General features: G+C 54.1%; 1 protein-coding gene across 1 annotated transcript; it reads right to left on the minus strand.

The window, feature by feature from the left end:
• Nucleotides 1–9,170: 9,170 nt before the first annotated feature.
• Nucleotides 9,171–17,479, minus strand: ABCF2 (ATP binding cassette subfamily F member 2). Its single transcript, XM_056857789.1, has 14 exons — nt 17,345–17,479; nt 16,897–17,136; nt 15,417–15,599; nt 15,111–15,282; nt 14,914–15,009; nt 14,702–14,804; nt 14,417–14,512; nt 14,168–14,287; nt 13,957–14,046; nt 12,911–13,021; nt 12,715–12,777; nt 12,367–12,495; nt 11,283–11,486; nt 9,171–9,366 (listed from the first exon to the last, which is right to left on the minus strand). The coding sequence occupies exons 1-14, from the start codon at nt 17,472–17,474 to the stop codon at nt 9,229–9,231; spliced, it is 1,875 nt and encodes a 624-aa protein (XP_056713767.1). The 5' UTR covers nt 17,475–17,479; the 3' UTR covers nt 9,171–9,228.
• Nucleotides 17,480–17,509: the final 30 nt, after the last annotated feature.

The following is a 17,509-nucleotide window of genomic DNA, read 5'->3' on the forward strand; positions in this document are numbered from 1 at the left end:
ACACAGGATGGATTCTTCGTAGGGACTTGGGCAAGGAGAGTTCCACAGCCACTAGATTACTAATCCGGGAAATGGGGAACGGACCTACATACTTGGCACTGAGTTTATCACACGGGCGGGTGGATCGTAGGTTCTTGATGGACAAATAGACAAGGTCCCCCACTTTGCATTCCATACTGGAGGAGCGATGTTTGTCAGCCTGAACCTTGTAACGCCGTTTGGCCCACTCTAGATTTTTAACCAGCCATGGCTAGGTTGTTTGAATAGAACGTACCCATCCGGTTACATCCGCTCCTCCTCAGAAACATCAATATGACCAGCGGGGCCAAACTCTTTACCATGGACAACCTGGAAAGGGCTGAATCCTGTGGATTGGTGAACCACATTATTATAAGCATATTCAGCAAAAGGCAACAGGTCTACCCAATCATCTTGATGGTAATTAACGTAACAGCATAAATAGCATTCCAACACCGCATTTACCCTTTCAGTCTGACCGTCCATTTGGGGATGGAAGGCACTAGACAGTCCTTGTTCTACTCCGACCAGTTTGAGAAAAGCCTTCCAGAATTTGGCTACGAAAGTTGACCCCCTGTCCATCACTATCTTGTGTGGAAAAGAATGTAGATGGAAGACATGTGACACAAAGAGGCGGACTAATTTCGGGGCGGAAGGGATACTTGCGCAGGGTACAAGATGCACCTGTTTTAAAAACAGATCAGTAATCACCCAAATAACTCTTTCCCCCACTAGGGGGTAGGTCCGTCATGAAGTCCATTGCAATCACTTCCCACGGTTTCGAGGGTTGTAAAAGTCCGGGTGATTTGCCCTGTGATCGTTTGGCCGCTGCACATATGGGGCAGCTGCAGATGAAGGAGTCCACATCTGATCGCATGCCCACCCACCAAAACTGTCTCCGTAGCAAATGCAATGTTTTGAGGAATCCGAAATGTCCGGTGGTCTTGGCGTCATGAACCAAACCCAAAACCTCCCCCCCGCAACGCTGCCGGAACATACAATTTAGAATCTTTGTACCAAAACTCCCCGCGTTTAAGTAAAGTAGCTGGGAGGGTTTGCGAGGACAGTTCCGCTTGATAACTGCGAAGGAGAGTCTCCTTAAAGGACTCAGACAGTCCTTCCACCCCCTCCGGAGAGGAGTCGGTGGGCAGCTTGACTGGGGACGGAAACGATACAGGTGCAGGGAGCGACTGAACGGGGCGCTCAGGTCCCTGCACCTCAGGAACCGTGGCTGTCAGCCGCTCAGGGGGAGGAGGAAGCGAGGTGGGTGGTGCTGTCGGCTCAGCCGGGCATGGGGCTTCCCCCCCATCGAAAGAGGCGGCGGTGGGGATTGGGTCTGAGAACGGGTTTGTACGGCCAAAGTGGGCAACAGACCTCATTGGGCAGGGGTGAAGAGCGACTCTGTGGGCCAATCAACCTTGGTGGGATATTGGGGAAGTCTGGATAAAGCGTCAGCCAGAAGGTTTTGCTTCCCTGGTACATATTTTAGAACTAATCGAAACTGGGCAAAGAAGTCTGCCCAGCGCACATGCTTCGCGGACAGCTTGCGAGCCCTCGTTAGGGCCTCTAGGTTTTTGTGATCAGACCACACTTCAAAGGGCACCTTGGAACCTTCTAAAAGCTGCCTCCACACTGTCAGGGCATGCTTCACCACAACGGCTTCCTTCTCCCAAACGGCCCAATTGAGTTCGGATGGAGTGAACTTTTTAGAAAAATAAGCGCATGGATGCAGGTGCCCATCCTCCCCCCGCTGCAGGAGGGCACCCCCCATCGCTACGTCGGAAGCGTCTACATGCACTACGAATGGTTGATTGCAGTCCGGGTGCTGCAAATCAGGTTCGGATGTAAAAAGCTGCTTAAGACTATCGAAGGTGGCTTGACACTGGGGGGTCTACTCCACCCGGGCATTGGGTAAGGTGGCTGTATTCCCCTTTCCCTTAGTCTTAAGGAGGTTCGTGATGGGTAGCACAATCTGAGCGAAATGGGGGAGGAACACCCTGTAAAAATTCGCGAACCCGAGGAATCTTTGGACCTGTTTGTGAGTAGAGGGTGGTTCCCAATTGAGCACTGCTTGCACCTTTTCAGGATCCATAGTCAGTCCCTCGTGTGAGATAATATATCCTAGGAAAGTCAATTGCTTCTTATGGAACTCGCACTTAAGACACTTTAGCATACAGCTGATTGTCTCTAAGACGGTGCAACACCTCTCGAACCAAGGCAACGTGCTCATCCATGGTTTTAGAGTAAATGAGAATATCATCTAAATAGACCACCACTCCTTTGAACAGTAGATCATGGAGGATCTCATTAATGAGTTGCATGAAGACCCCTTGGGCCCCTTTTAATCCAAAAGGCATCACCATAAATTCGAACATTCCAGAGCAACTAGAAAAGGCAGTCAGAAATTCATCCCCCTCCCGGATCCTGACTCTGTAATAAGCCTCAACTAAGTCCAATTTGGTGAAAATGTGTCCCTCTTTCAACTGTCCCAAGAGATCAGAAATGAGGGGGATGGGATAAGCATTTGTTTGAGTAACAGCATTGAGTTTTCGAAAGTCAGTACACAAACGTAAATCTCCTGTTTTCTTACGTACGAAGAAAGCCGGTGCCGAATAGGGCGTGGTGGAGGGTCAGATGAAACCGCGAGCCAAGTTCTTGTCTAAGAATTCGAGGAGCACCGCCCGTTCTGTAGGACTCATTGGGTAGATTTTATTCTTTGGCAGTTTTCCATCCCCCACCACTTCAATAGCACAGTCCGTCCGGCGGTGGGGGGGTAACACATCACAGTCCTGCACATTAAATACATCTGCAAAGTCCTGATAGTCGAGTGGCAATTGGGTCGGACTGGAGGTGTCCGAGACCAGGGCAGGAGTTGGTTTGATTATGGTTTTAACGGCCACTTCGTATCGGTGCAATTCACATAGCGGGTTATTGAACATTAAGGTCTCAGCTTCCCAGTCTATGGTGGGACTGTGCCCTTTGAGCCAATTTGCTCCAAACACCACAGCATATTGAACATTGGGCACAATAGTGAAGTTGATTTGTTCCCAATGGTGGCCAATTCCCATTGCCACTACGTGAGTGCGACGGTCGACTGCCCCCCCTTGAAATCACTGCCATCCATTTGAGCAAAGTGAACAAGTGCCAGTAAAGGAACTGACTTCACTTGGAGCGCCTTAAAGGTGGTTTCGTTAATTAACGAGCAGGCACACCGAGTCTATTAAGGCTTTAACTTGTAATTGAGGACCTTTTCTATAATGTCGTAATATCACATCTACATACACAGTCTCTTCTACTTCACTCACCATGACAGGCGCCTCGGGTTTCGCAGGAACACCTGTGGAGGTCTGCGGTATCGCTCCCTCTACCGCAGACCCAGTCCGTTTTTTGGCTGATCGAGAGGAGACTCCCAAGTAAAGGGCTGGGGAGTTCTAGTGGTCACTCTCCTCTGAAGATGCAGGGCTACTCTCCCCAGGAGTAGTAATTGTAATCCTGGACCCCAACGGGTCCACTGGCGAAAGGTCCGTCGTCACTTCTCTGGCGTGTAGAGCTGGGGGCGCTTTTCGTCTTGGAGGAATGCTCCGCTCAGCTGTGGTGCCTCTCCCCTGGGTGCGTCCTCTCCCGCGAGGAGTCCCATCTGGCTGGGGAGTGGGACTCAGCAGCCCCGGACGTGATGGACAAGTGGCAGCGAAGTGACCCATGGCCCTGCAAACGAGGCAGGCTCCCCTTTGAAACTGCAATGCTCGGTCTGGTGGAGGTAGAGCCGGCTTCCGCAGGGCCTGAGGAGCGGCAGGTTTGGGAGGGTTTTTCTGGCTTCCTCCCTCCCTGGCCTGCCGTCGGGCAAGAGAAATAAACTGGCGGCGGTTTTCCCTCTTCCGCCAGTAAAATCCACTCTTCCAAGGTGGCTGGGTCTCGCTGCATGTATGCCCAGTTTAGAATCTCAGGATGCAATGCTGCTCTGAAGTAGTGCACCCGGGTGGCTTCAGTCCAGTCCACTATTTTATTAGCGAGTCTTTGGAACTCATCCGCAAACTCTCGGACTGAGAAGGATCCTTGACGGAGTTGTAAGAGGGCCGCTTTGGCCATCTCCCCTTGAAACGGATCCTCAAAACATCTTCTCAATGCTCGCATGAATTCATTAAGCGACCGTATGGAGCGGGCATGGGTATCAAACTGGAGGACTATCCATTCTGCAGCCTTTCCAGCTAGAAGTGAGGAAACGAACCTTACTCGGCTGTCTTCCGTGGGAATGGTATGCCCTTGTTCTCTCATGTAACTGTCTACTTGGTGAAGAAAACAGGGCAACGCATCCGCAGAGCCATCAAATGTCACACGCAATCGGGGTTGCTTCCACTGCACCACCGGTCCCACTGGTGGAGGTGCCGGAGGCTGTCCTGGAGCCGGCTGCACCACAGGCTGCTGGCTGGGGGGTTGTTGTCCCGACTGCCCTGGCGGCACTTGTACCGGAGGTTGCTGTGGTGCTGGCTGTGCCGGGGGCTGCTGGCCAGGGGATTGCTGGCCTGGGACCGGTGCCTGTGCAGGTGCCACTTGAGCTCACTGCAGGCAACCATATTCACACATCAACACGTCCATTTGGTCCTGCATACGAGCCATACGATCCAAAAGCTCTTGGTTTTGAAACCTTAAGGCAGGGTTGGGGAACGTCAGGCCCGGGGGCTGTTTAAGACCCGCGAAATCATTTGGTCTGGCCCTTCATGGGTCCTGGCAGATCTCTAGCTCAGAAGGATTTAAGAGTGGCGATTGTCCCCCTCCCGCGGACAGGAATAGCCTCTATTCAAGGCTTGTTTTGAGTTTGTTTTGCCGAGAAAAGGAACATTTCCCCCCCTTGCAGAAGAGTCATTAGCTATGGAGCAGCTAGGACCGCCCAAGAAATTAATTTTTAAGTTGATAATTTTGTATGGCCCGCGAATGATATTATAAATATCCAAATGGCCCTTGGCGGAAAAAAGGTTCCCCACCCCTGCCTTAAGGCATGGATCTCCTCCTCAGCCCCCCCGGTCCGTCGGGCTTGGCTGGCTCGGTAGTTTGTATTCCAGTCGCCCTCCTCTGCATACAAGCCCTCCTCCTCATATTCTGGGACGTCAGGAACAAAGGTGAGCCGCTGCCTGCGCGTTACGTCCCGGGGCAGGCCAGGTTCCGGGGAGCCCAAAGACAACGAGGGGAGAGACCAGTCCGATCCCCCGCAAACTTTCGACTGCACTCCCGTTCCTGCCGTCGCCCGAGCAGCAGCCGCATCCGCCAACAGTTGCTCCTCTGCCCGCCTCTGGTCAGTGAGAGCGCAGTCCGCCTCGAGTTTGGCAGCGGCGGCAGCCGTCACAATTGGTATGGCCGCCTGCTCCAAGAGTATTTGGATTTCCTTGTGCTGGCCCAACAGCGGTTGGATCTGTTGAGCCAGACCCGCAGAGGCAGGACCGAATTCAGGAGTTAGTATCTTCTCAACGTCGGCTGCCGTCGCCGGCGTGAAATCCACAAGAACCAGGACTGTCCTGGCGGCAGTGTTCTGTGCTTCCCGGCGGCATAGGGTGGGATCCAGAACAGTTTGCGGAACCTCTCCCACCAGAGCCCCCACCATTGGGAAACAGAACTCAGGCCCCTGGATCGGGGCCGCCGACTCCTGTTGCGTCCCGCGGAGCATAAGCTCAGCCAACAACCGGGTTAGGAGAGTAAAGTCCTCTTGCGCTGACCGAGCCTTCTCCAGCAAAGTAAAGTCCCAAAAGGTCGTTGTGGGCATGTAGATCAGCGTCCTGAGTCCTCCAGGGGGTTGCTGCTGCCAGGTGACGCCACTGATCAAACACCAGCCCAACCAGCCGAACGGACTGTGCGTAAGTCCGCTGCGCCTCCTCTGACACGCCGAAAGTCAGGGTCCTCGGGGAGCTCGTCCTGCGCCCCAAGCCGAGGAGACGAGTGTCCAGGCAAACCCTCCAGGGCTCCAGCCAAGGTCAACAAGTAAGGATAGGACTAGTGTCCTAATGTAAGCTCTAGCCCTGCAGCGAACCCATAAACAGATTTCAGCAGGCGGCAAATCCACAAAAGCAGTTTTATTGGTTAGAATCGACAGGTTTCAGAAGCCATATTCAAAAGGTCACTAGTAAGGGGCAAAGGCAAGGTGCACAGCATATATGGAAAAACAAAAGGAGATAACTGGTAACCTAGGAAACCCCCCTCCCAGAGGCAGGAAGGAGCACTTGGCGATTCCCACAGTATGGGAATCTATGAAGACTAAACACGGGGCACAGACTGGCCTTGGAAAGAACAGCACAACAGCACCTGGGAGCACCACAATCGCACTACCGCATACCATCCTCATGGCTTGCTCCTGACAGGACTCCAGGCCACAGGGGGCCCAAATCTCTAACAGGAACCAGCACCCCCCTGCTTCTACCCCCCCCCACCCCCAAGGAGGGCAAAAACCCAGCCGATGTCTAAGTCTCTCAGCAGAAAAGCAGCAGAGCAGAAAATTGTTAAATTGCCTCTCCCCCGGCCCCCCTCCCTCCCTCTTGAGGAAGAGCAAAGGGAAAAAGGAGAGCTGTGAGATAAGAGCCGCCTGTGATCAACCTTACAGTCCCACCCTAAGCAGAGCCATGCCACGCCCCCCTTCTAAGCCCCTGCAAGCAGGCAGGCAAGAGCCCCACCCCAGCAGCTGGCAGGAGCCCCATCTGCTCTGACCCAGGGCACGGGTCTGCCAGCGCTCCAGCGGCACCTCAGAAGATCTGGCACCTGCCTCAGGCAGGGTTCAAAATGACCTCGTTGTCCACTTGGGATTCTTTGCCCACTCAGTTCAGCCTGCTGGCACGAGCTGTTGTGGTGGCATGATGTGCTGTGGAGTTGTATGTGGTCAAGATATGACACATGAACCCATGAAGCTGCCCTTCTACTGACTCAGACCCCCCTGGGCCCATCAAAGTCAGTATTGCCTACTCAGACCGGCAGCGGCTCCCCAGGGTCTCAGGAACAGGTCTTTCACGTAACCTACTTGCCTAGTCCCTTTAACTGGAGATGCCGGGGATTGAACCTGGCACCTTCTGCATGCTACGTAGATGCTCTACCACTAAGCCACAGCCCCTCCCCATCATATGAGGCTGCCTTCTACTGACTCAGACCCTTGGTCCATTGACAGGAACGAGCCTGTGGATATTGTGTATTTGGATTTCCAAAAAGCTTTTGACAAAGTCCCCCACCAAAGACTGCTAAGCAAACTTCATAGTCATGGGATAAGAGGACAAGTCCTCTTATGGATTGAGAGCTGGCTGAAAAATAGGAAGCAGAGAGTAGGAATCAATGGTCAGTTCTCACAATGGCGGGATGTGAGCAGTGGGGTGCCTCAGGGATCTGTGTTGGGACCAGTGCTTTTCAACCTGTTCATCAATGACCTGGAGCAGGGGTTAAACAGTGAAGTAGCCAAGTTTGCAGATGACACCAAATTATTTAGGGTGGTTAAAACAAAATAGGACTGTGAAGAGCTCCAGAAGGATCTCTGCATACTGGAAGAATGGGCATTATAATGGCAAATGAGATTCAATGTAAGTGGGCAAAAAATCCCAGCTTCACATATACACTTGATGGGATCTTGGGGTGGTAATGGATAGCTCAATGAAGATGTCAACCCAGTGTGCGGCTGCTGTCAAAAAGGCAAATTCTATGCTGGCCATAATTAGACGAGGAATAGAGAATAAAACTGCTGATATCACTGCCCTTGTACAAATCTATGGTGAGACTACACTTGGAATACTGTGTACAGTTCTGGTCACCACACCTAAAAAAGGATATTACAGAGCTTGAGAAGGTGCAGAAAAGAGCAACCAAAATGATTAGGGGACTAAAGCAACTGTCCTATGGGGAGCGGTTAAGACGCTTAGGGCTGTTTAGCTTGGAAAGAAGGTGGCTGAGGGGAGACATGATAGAGGTATGGAATGGAGAAATAAGAATTTAGGAATATCTGACAAAATAAAAGCGGTAAAGATATTTATTATACCAAAATTAATGTATTTATTTCAGGTTTTACCAATTGAAATAAACCAGAAATACTTTAAATTATGGAATACAAAGATTAAAAATTGGGTATTTGGAGAAAAAAAGTCTAGAATCCAGAAAAAAATATTACACACTCCACAAGAGGAATTAGGATGGGGATTGCCTAATTTGGAATCTTATTTTGAAGCTTTTCAAAAGACTTTGGAATGTTGGAACGATTACTTCTACGAATATATACAATCAGACATAGTCGCATACCTTACTAAGGACTTACCGTGGGATAGTAAAATAAAGGGAATAAAGGACAAGGGGTCTCTGTATATGGAATGGGTAAAAAGCGGGGAAGCCAACCCTAACATAATTCAGAAACTGAAAAATCTGTGCTCCTGGTTAAAGATTCTGTTATGAAATTGTGTTCGGGGGTAGGGTGGGGGAAGGGGGGAGATTAAGGAAATTTATTATTATAGATAAAATTGTAAAGGATTGTATCGTTGAATTAAAAAATTTACTTCAAAAAAAAAACAAAACTTGAATGCAAGGAGCAGGTTTCAGACCAAAAACAACTCAGTTCAAAAGGCTTTATTGACAGATGCAGTTCTGATGCTGATGACATTTCCTCCCGTTTGCGCATCCAGATCGTTAAGGGATAGGCTGGAAAAGTTGGTGCCCAAGGGGGGATACAGGAAAGAAGGGGGCTCCTGGCCTCTGTTGTCCCCCCCTTTCCCGTCTCCAGAAGAAGCAGGCAGAATAGCTGGATGTTTCCCCACCCCCATCTTTATTGATTCATAATGTCTCGGGCAGGCCTGGATAGTATCCCGATAAATAACTGTTAAAAACAAACACAGGCCCAAAGAAAGTGAGGTACAGAGGCTGAAGCGGAAAGTCAGGTGCTCCAGGCCTGGGTGGCGGCAAGCGGGGGGGGGGTAGGGAGGCTCTTTCACACATACAGAAGACGACAAGAAAGGCTCAGCAGACCTGGAGAACTGGTGTCCGGCTACCCAGGCCAACGGGGACATGGTCAGCAGAGCCCAGGAGGCGGACAGCTGGCAGTGGGGAGACGACCCGAGCGCTCGGCCAGGAGCGACAGCAGAAGCGGCTGTGATGGGCCCCAGAGGACCAGGCGGCCGCAGTCTGTTCCTGCCCCGGCGGCAGGTCTGTTCAGCCGGGCCAGGGGCTGGCCCCCGTCTCCAGCGACGGCCCTGGCCGGGCCGGCCACACTCACACATTGTGGGTCCTCTTGGTTAGCTGTGGCTCCTCCCCAGCCAGTTTGGACTTCAGGTGCTCCTTGTAGGAGAGGATGTCGCCCGGCCACTTGGTGATCGTCTGCTTCTCGCACACCCAGATTTCTTGGGCCACCTGGACGAGAGCAGAGATGCATTTGCTCAAGGCACGCCCAATGCACGCCTGCTCCAGACAGAGGCAGCAGAGAGCCCGTCCCTCTTGGTCACCAGCTGGGTCTGGGACCCACAAACTAATGGCCCACTTTAGGCTGCGACTTTGGCCTGCGTGAAGAGTGGGGGAGGGGACTTCAGCCTCCCCCCTCCCAGTTTCCTGAGCTGAAACAGCATTGAGACTGGGGAAGAGATATTTGGCCTGTTGGGAAACCCTCCGGTGCACAACGTGGCTTTCTCCAACAGGCCAAAGAGAATCTCCCTGGGACTGCCACATGGAGGGAAGAGACGGAAACCCTCCCTCCACAGCTGCACACCAAACCAGGCAGTGTGTGCGTGGGAACCAAGAAGAACCCGCAACTCACACAGGATTGGGTCCCCAGCCCCCAGCCTGTGCACTTTTTAATACACCAACGGGCCTTGGTGAAAGTCAAGAAAACCATTCAGGCCATGGCTGCTGGTATTCACAGGTAGAATGCCCAGGATTGTGGAGGTTTCTTGTAGCTGTCAAGGCCAAGCTACTGTTTGGTCTACTGCAGCATTTATATCCCACCTTTCTGCCCAAACAGAACCGTTGACAGATCTCTCTCTTTTTAAAAGCCTCCTTAAGCCGGCGGCTGTTCCACACAGTGAATTCCACCAATCGATGTGTGAACAGGTATTCCTGTTTCTGTCCCGACCGACTGCAAACCAGCTCTTATCAGGAGCCTGAGTTCTTGAGTGGGAGACGGCTCTCTCTTCCAACTCTTCAGCAGCAGTTCACTTAAGAGCCCCAGACTCTGCGCGTGGGCTGAAGCATTTGCAAAGGGCGTTACGGTCCTTGTGGTGGTACCTCCGGCCATCGTCCCAAGCATCTGCCTCTTCCTTTCTTACAGAATCTGCCCAGTGGGCGTTTCCACCCTGCTCCCCACGCTGGCCCACTACGCTCATGCCCCAGACCATGCTTCTGAGAGTTCGTCCCCTGGTTCGATGGCCTACCTTCTCACACTTCCACCAGATGTGTGGAAACCATGAAGAGGCGCCTGGAGGAAGGTTTGGGAGGGATGAAGGTGAACGAGCTGAAACTTAATCCTAACCAAACTGAGATATTTATGATGCGGGGGGGGGGGGGGAGAAGGTCTGACCCAGGATTTGGACACCTCCAGTTCTGGATGGGGTTGCACCCCTCCTACCTAAAGAAGCAGGGATGTGACTTGGGGGGTGCTGCTGGATCCAGGCCTTCTTTGGATAAAAAGTGTCCAAAGGTGACTTTTACCAGCGTTGGCGCTTTACATGGGGCTGCCCTTGAAGACCGTCTGGAAGGTACCACTGGTACAGAATGCTGTGGGTCATGGGGACCAGATCACTCCAGTCTTGTTCCAGATACACTGGCTCCCAGTTTGCTTCCAGGCCCAGCTCAAGGTGCCAGCATTGACCTTCAAGGCCCTATAAGGCTTGGGGCCAGCACACCTGAGCCCTCCCCACCACCCGCTCCTGTCATCGTTGGAGGCCCCTGCCAACTGAGACCAGACAACCCCAGGAAGGGCCTTCTTAGCTGTGGTGCTGAAACTTTGGCACTCCCTCCCAAGAGGGGGACTTGCCTTTCTCCCACCAGTGAGTGAAGACTTCTTGTGTTTGCATAACGCCCCCACCCCCACTAACCTTTCATGGCTCTCTTACCTGGGTCTGTTATACGTGTTTGTCCATTAAGCTGTTTTATTGAATGGTTCAAAGATTTTACATGCGCGTATTTTAAAGGCTGTTTTAATGTCTTAATGTTTGCCAGCTTGGGGATCTTATTTGGGAGGGAAGGCAGCGTACTGATGTTTGAAATAATAGTTAAGCCAAACACCCCTCCCCCCTGGGGGCTCCGCACTTCACCTCCCCCCTTCCCCAACCGACCTGCTGGATGAGCCGGAAGTCATGGCTGACGAGCATCATGCCCCCCTCGAAGTCACTGATGGCGTCTGCCAGGGCGTCGATGGTCTCGATGTCCAGGTGGTTGGTGGGCTCGTCCAGGAAGAGCATGTGTGGGGTCTGCCAGGCCAGCCACGCGAAGCACACGCGGCACTTCTGCCCGTCCGACAGGTTCCGGATTGGGCTGACCTGCCAGATCACGAGGAGGGAGGGTCAGGGCTCGGCTCTCGTGGCCCCTTTCTTAAATGCCCAGGGTAATGCCAATCCCCACTTTGGAGTCAGGAAGCCATTTTTCTTCAGGCCTGATTGGGCCATCTTCTGGGCATGAAGCAGGGGTCATTGGGAGTGTGTGTGTGTGTGTGGGGGAGGTAGTTGTGAATTTCCTTCATTGTGCAGGGGGTTGGACTAGATGACCCTGGAGGTCCCTTCCAGCTCTATATTTCCATGATTCTTTTTCTTCTCCTACAGCCGATGAGGCAGGCTGCCAGCCAGTTGCTGGCACAGGTGGCAGGGCTGAGCGGTGTCTCAGGCCCTCCTGTTGTCTCTCTCCAAAGCCGCCTCCTCCCTGCTTGAGCCCCAGAACCTCTCCTGTCAGGGGTGTGTATTGTGCTTCCTCCAACTGGGAACCAGCACAGACTCCCCTGGCTGAAGCACAAACTACCCGGCCTGAGCAGCCAACAAGAAGGCACAGCAGGAGATTCCAAACCACCTCCAGGGAAGAGCCCCTGGGAGCCTCAGTCCTGACAGCAGCGGGGCAGGGAGCCTCCACACCTGTGCCTCACCCACTGGCTGCCCTCACTTGGGAAGCATTGAAGTAGCACCCCTCCCCCAGCTCCAAGCGACCACAGCACAAGCTGCTGATGGGGGGGTGCTCTCAGGGGCTTGAGCGGTGACAGCACATCTGACGTTCTGCGCAGAGAAGACCCAGGACAGACACCCGGGGGGGGGGGGGGGCTCTCTTTCCAGTCCCAAAGCTCAGCTGTCCTCCTCAGGCCCCTCAAGAAAACACCTCTCCCCTTTCGGCTGCCAAAGATGGCCAGATGCCATAGCCCCCCCCCCCACAACCCACCTGCTGCTTCCCTGTCAGCCCGTAGCGGCCAATGATCTTGCGCATCTCCTCTTTCTCCTTGATCTCTGGGTAGCACTTCATCATGTACTCCAGGGGGGAAAGATCCAGGTCCAGCTGCTCTTGCAAGTGCTGGAGGCAGGGAAAAGAGAGGGGTGAGGGAGGCCCCCCACACCAAGCAGCAGGCCCTCCAAGCCAGAGCAGCAGGGGCCTGGCGCCTTTCGCAGCAAGGTCCCGCCACTGCCGCTTGGGAAGGGCCCCCAGAGGCAGGAAGGAAACACGACCCCCCCGCCTCCTCCGTTCTCACCCCCCCACACACTAAGGAGCGGGCAGAAGGCTTCCCAAGAACACCTGGTGGTATCTGCCAATCTTGACGTGCGAGTGTTTGCGGATCATCCCGTCAGTGGGCAGGAGCTGAGAAGGTATAAGAGGTGCCGTGAGCACAGAAACCCAGTCTGGGGGCTGGCCAACCAACCGGCCAGCCCCCCGCCCCCCCCACTTCCTCCCCCGCCAGCCAGGAGCTCCGAGGGCAGCGGAGGGCACTCACCTCACCCGTGAGGAGCTTGAGCAGAGTGGACTTTCCGGCTCCATTCGGCCCCACCAGCGCCACCCGTGTATCCAAATCAATCCCAAACTCCAGGTTGGTGTAAATCCAGGGCTAAAACCACAGAGATGCAGGCTAGAGCAGGCCACTCCATGAGATACGTTCTCCTGACGCCCCCACTGTAACGGACTGGATTTCGGCCCGTAACTTCAGAGAACTATGAACTGAAAATAGCTCAAGGCTTTGCTCTTGGCCGCTATTCACAGCATCACAATCCTCCCCGTTTTATCAAATTAGAAAAGGCTTAACGCCTGTTCTAGCCGTTTTGATAGTACAATATTTTTCTCAGGACATAGGTCCTTCGTTTCTCTGTTTAGGTAACCAGCAAATGAATTGACACCTGTGTGAATCTTTCTAACTTTTATTAACAAAAGGAAAGGTTCTTTTTAATAAACAAGACGGTATAACATATAATACTAATATTATTGAACTTATACATAATGTAATTAAGCAGGCAAGTATAATCAATTCTCTTAACATTATTTTAATGCATATTAAAACTAGTTGTCTGTTAGAATAAATCAGAATTCAGTCTCTTATTCTTTGCTCTTAAGGAATATCAATTAAGCCAAAAGGATCCCTATATCTTACCAAGCAAGGGTCCTTCAATCTCTGAGCTTCAGTCCAAGGAAATCTAATTTGGTCCTCAGATTCATGCATAGTTATAGCAAAACTTATCTATCTGATCAATCTCTGAAGTCACTTATCACAATCATGTGACTATTGCTAAATACCTGGTTGGCTATCATAATAAGCAAGTCAGCATACACACCTGCTCACTTTATCACATGATCAATACATATCTGAAAGAGCTAGATAAAAGACCAGAAACTATCTCATCAAAATAACCTTTTAAAACTTTCCCAAAAACTTCCCCCATTACATCAGCTAAAAACTAAAACTGCAAGCAAAGGATGACATAGCAAACAGGTGTTTCCTTGTACTGGGGATGAGATCATTGCTACTGCAACACCACCATTGCCACTCACCCCATTCTTGGTGTACTGGAAGCTCACGTTCTGCACCATGATGACAGGTGGGGGGATCTTCCCACAGGAAGGGAAGTAAAATGAAAGCGTCTGGAGAGAGAGGTGGAGAGAAGAGCCCGTTGACCCTCTGAGCTAAGGGCCAAGCCTGCCGTGTCCCAGGGGGCCTCAGCTTCCATCCCCCCCACTCTCCACCATCTCGCCTTGCCCTTACCTTATCGCTGATCACCCGTTCCGTCAGCCCTGACGCCATCATCTTCTGGAGCGTCTTCTCCTTGCTCTGTGCCTGGCGGGCTAACTTGGCGCTGCCGTGACCAAAGCGCGCAATGTAGTTCTGCAACAGGCCAAAGACGCCTCTGTTGGCATGGCAGCTAACCGTGCGGCCCCACCCCAAAGCAGGCACCAAATGTTGCCCTCTACAGGCCAAACGAGAGGTCGGCCGCAGCTGGGACAGGAGCGCTACCTTCATGTGGGCAATCTGATCCTGCTCCCAGTGGAACCTCTTCATCTGGTTCTCCTCCAGCTCTAGGCGGGTCTTGACGTACTGGTCGTAGTTGCCCTAAAGGAGAGGAGCAGGAAAGCAACCTTGAGTCTTCTGAGATACGATCCCACCGCTGCCGCTCTTGGAGCTCTGACCCACAACGGGACGTGGGAGGCAACTCCAAGTCAGGCCCACACCTTCAGAGCAGCGGAGGCCCTCTAGACGGCCAACCCAAAGCTTAGCCCCTTCTCCAGCCCCCTGGCTCACCGTGTAGTACTTGAGTTTGCGGTTGTGCATGTGAATTATGTTGGTGCAGACCCCGTTGAGGAAGTCCTGGGAGTGAGAGATCAACACGAGGATGCGCTTGAACCTGCAAAGCCAAGGCAAGCCTGAGGGGACGCATCCAGACAGACCAGGGGAGGGAGTGTTCAGCACTGGAGCCCGCCCCAGGGCGCCTCGGCCACAGCCACACCACTCACGTCTTCAGCTCCTCCTCCAGCCACACGCAGGCATCCAGGTCCAGGTGGTTTGTGGGCTCGTCCAGAAGCAGCATGAATGGCCGGATGAACAAAGCCCTACAGAGGAGAGCAAGAAGAGGCTGGGAGGAGGGGTCCTACCCAGCGAGCAGGGTGGGGTGGAGGAGGGAGGAAAAGCAGCCCCCCCACCAGCCGCCTACCTGGCAAGAGCCACCCGCATCCGCCAGCCCCCACTGAAGTCCTTCAGCTTCTTCCTTTGCATGAGGGGGGTGAAGCCCAGGCCGTGGAGGATCCGGGAGGCGCGCGTCTCAGCCTTGTCCGCGTCAAGCTCTTCCAGCCGCTCGTAGAGCTCCATCAGCTTCTCACATTCGGCTTTGCGAGGCAGGGGGGAAAAACAGTCAGCGGGGGCATCCCCACCTCTGGAGATCCCCATGTTGCCACTCAGGCACAGAAAAAAAGCACACACACCCTCCCCCAGGTGCACCCCAGGGAGCCTGTGCTGTTACCATCCTCGTGAGCAAGCCGCTCGGCTTCCCGCTCTAGCATGGCTCTTTCCGTGTCCACCTCCATGACGCACTGCAGCGGCGTCTTCTCACTGGGCGGCATCTCCCGCGTCAGGTGGTAGATGTCTATGTGCTCTGGGATGGGCACCTCCCGCTTCCCAATGGCAGACAGCAACATGGACTTTCCTAGAAAGGCCAGAGGGAGGGATCAGTCTAACAGAGCAGAACGGTCTCTGTGATCCAAGTACAGACAGGGACTTGCCAGTACCACCTCCAGACAAGGACGGGGAGCCCACTGTGCCCATAACACTCAAAGGGCACTAGAAACACTAGAAAAGACTGGGCACTCCACCTGCAGATCGCAAGACCACCCAGCGCCCCGCCCCCATCCTCCTCCTGTCAGAGTGAAAAGAACCAGAGGAGTTGGAAGGGGCCACACAGGTCAGCTGGTCCAAGAACCTGAAGAGTTCAGTGCCATAGCCGGGCCTGAGGACTGCTCGGCCCAGTGCCCATTGGTACCCTCATCGGAAGCCAGCTGGTGCCCTTTCCTGCAAGTCAACCGCCCTACACAGGACCAAACACCAGGGGCCAGCAGCCCACCCTCTCACCCTCAAAAGCTTCCTCAGGTGTGTGTGTAAAGTGCCGTCAAGTCGCAGCCAACTTATGGCGACCCCTTTTTGGGGTTTTCATGGCAAGAGACTAACAGAGGTGGTTTGCCAGTGCCTTCCTCTGAACAGCAACCCTGGACTTCTTTGGTGGTCTCCCATCCAAACACTAACCAGGGCTGACCCTGCTTAGCTTCTGAGATCTGATGAGATCAGGCTAGCCTGGGCCATCCAGGTCTAAGACTTTTGGAGACTGAATCCAATCAAAACACATGTTGAGAAAACAAACCAGAATTGCCACTACAAGAGCTAATTCGGCCCTCCTGGGACCGCTCTGACTTGAGGCCCCCCCTGCTGCCCAATGAATCGAAGATGGCTCCTTTTCATTTTGGTTCTTACAGCCCTGCGAGGTAGTGGAGCTAAGAGAACAGGGCTGGACCGAGATTGGAACCCGCCCCTTCCCAGTCCGGATCCAACATGCTGAAGACCAGGCTGTAAGTGAGGAACGGGCCAATTGCGGGGGGGGGGGGGAGGGGGAGGAGAGCTGGGTGGCAAACCTCAGTAAGGACGGGTAATTTTCCCATTTGCTTCACACTCCCCCAGCCCAGATTATGGGGGGGGAAGATAGAAAGCCCTTCCTGAAAGGACAAACATTCTGCTAAACGAACACGAAAGTTTCCTGCTGGAGAACGAGCTCCTCTGTAACGTTAAGCAATGCAAAGCCCCCAACCCTCTCCTCTGTGAAGTCTGGCCGCTTTAACAGCAGAGGGCCCAGGACCAGTCGCTGCTGCTGCCGGCGCAGAAACCGAGGGCCTCGCTCGTGTGAGGGGGGGGGGCTGGGGGGGGGAGAACTGCCCCCGCCGGAGGCCGCTGCTCACCGGTGCCGTTGAGGCCGATGAGGCCGTAGCGCCGTCCGGAGTTGAGCTCCAGCGTGGTGTCGCTGAGCAGCTCCTGCCCGTGGAAGGTGAGCGAGAGGCTGATGATGTGGACGTCGGTGCTGTTGGGGTGGGAGGCCAGCGCCCCCGTCACCGCCCGCGCCGCCGCCTTCCGCAGCTCGAACTCCTCCAGGGCCCGCGCCGCCGCGTCCACCTCTGCCGCCGCCGCCGCCGGTGGGGAAGGGGCCGTGAGAAGGGGCGGGCGCCGCGCGCAGAGAAGCCCCTCTCCCCCCCCCAGCCCCCTCCCCGAAAGAAGGATGCCTCCACCTTGGCCCCCGTCCCCCCACCCACCCAGCCGCATGCGGAGGGAGGGAGGGGGGGCTGCGGAGGGGAGTCTGCCGCCGCCGCCGCCGCCGCCCCCCCCGGGCTCTCTCACCGGCCTCGCCGGCGCCGTCGGCGGCGTCGCGCTTGAGCTCCATCTCGGCCTCGCTGTTGTCGTCGGGGCCGCGCTTGGGCCGCTGCCGGGCCTTGGCCGCCTCCTTCTTCTTGGCCGCCTTCTTCTTGGCCAGGTCCGACGGCATCGCGGCGCCCGACCCGGAAACCCCGGACCCCCGCT

The sequence above is a fragment of the Euleptes europaea genome, chromosome 11 (genome assembly GCF_029931775.1).
Source record: "Euleptes europaea isolate rEulEur1 chromosome 11, rEulEur1.hap1, whole genome shotgun sequence".
Lineage (NCBI taxonomy): Eukaryota > Metazoa > Chordata > Lepidosauria > Squamata > Sphaerodactylidae > Euleptes > Euleptes europaea.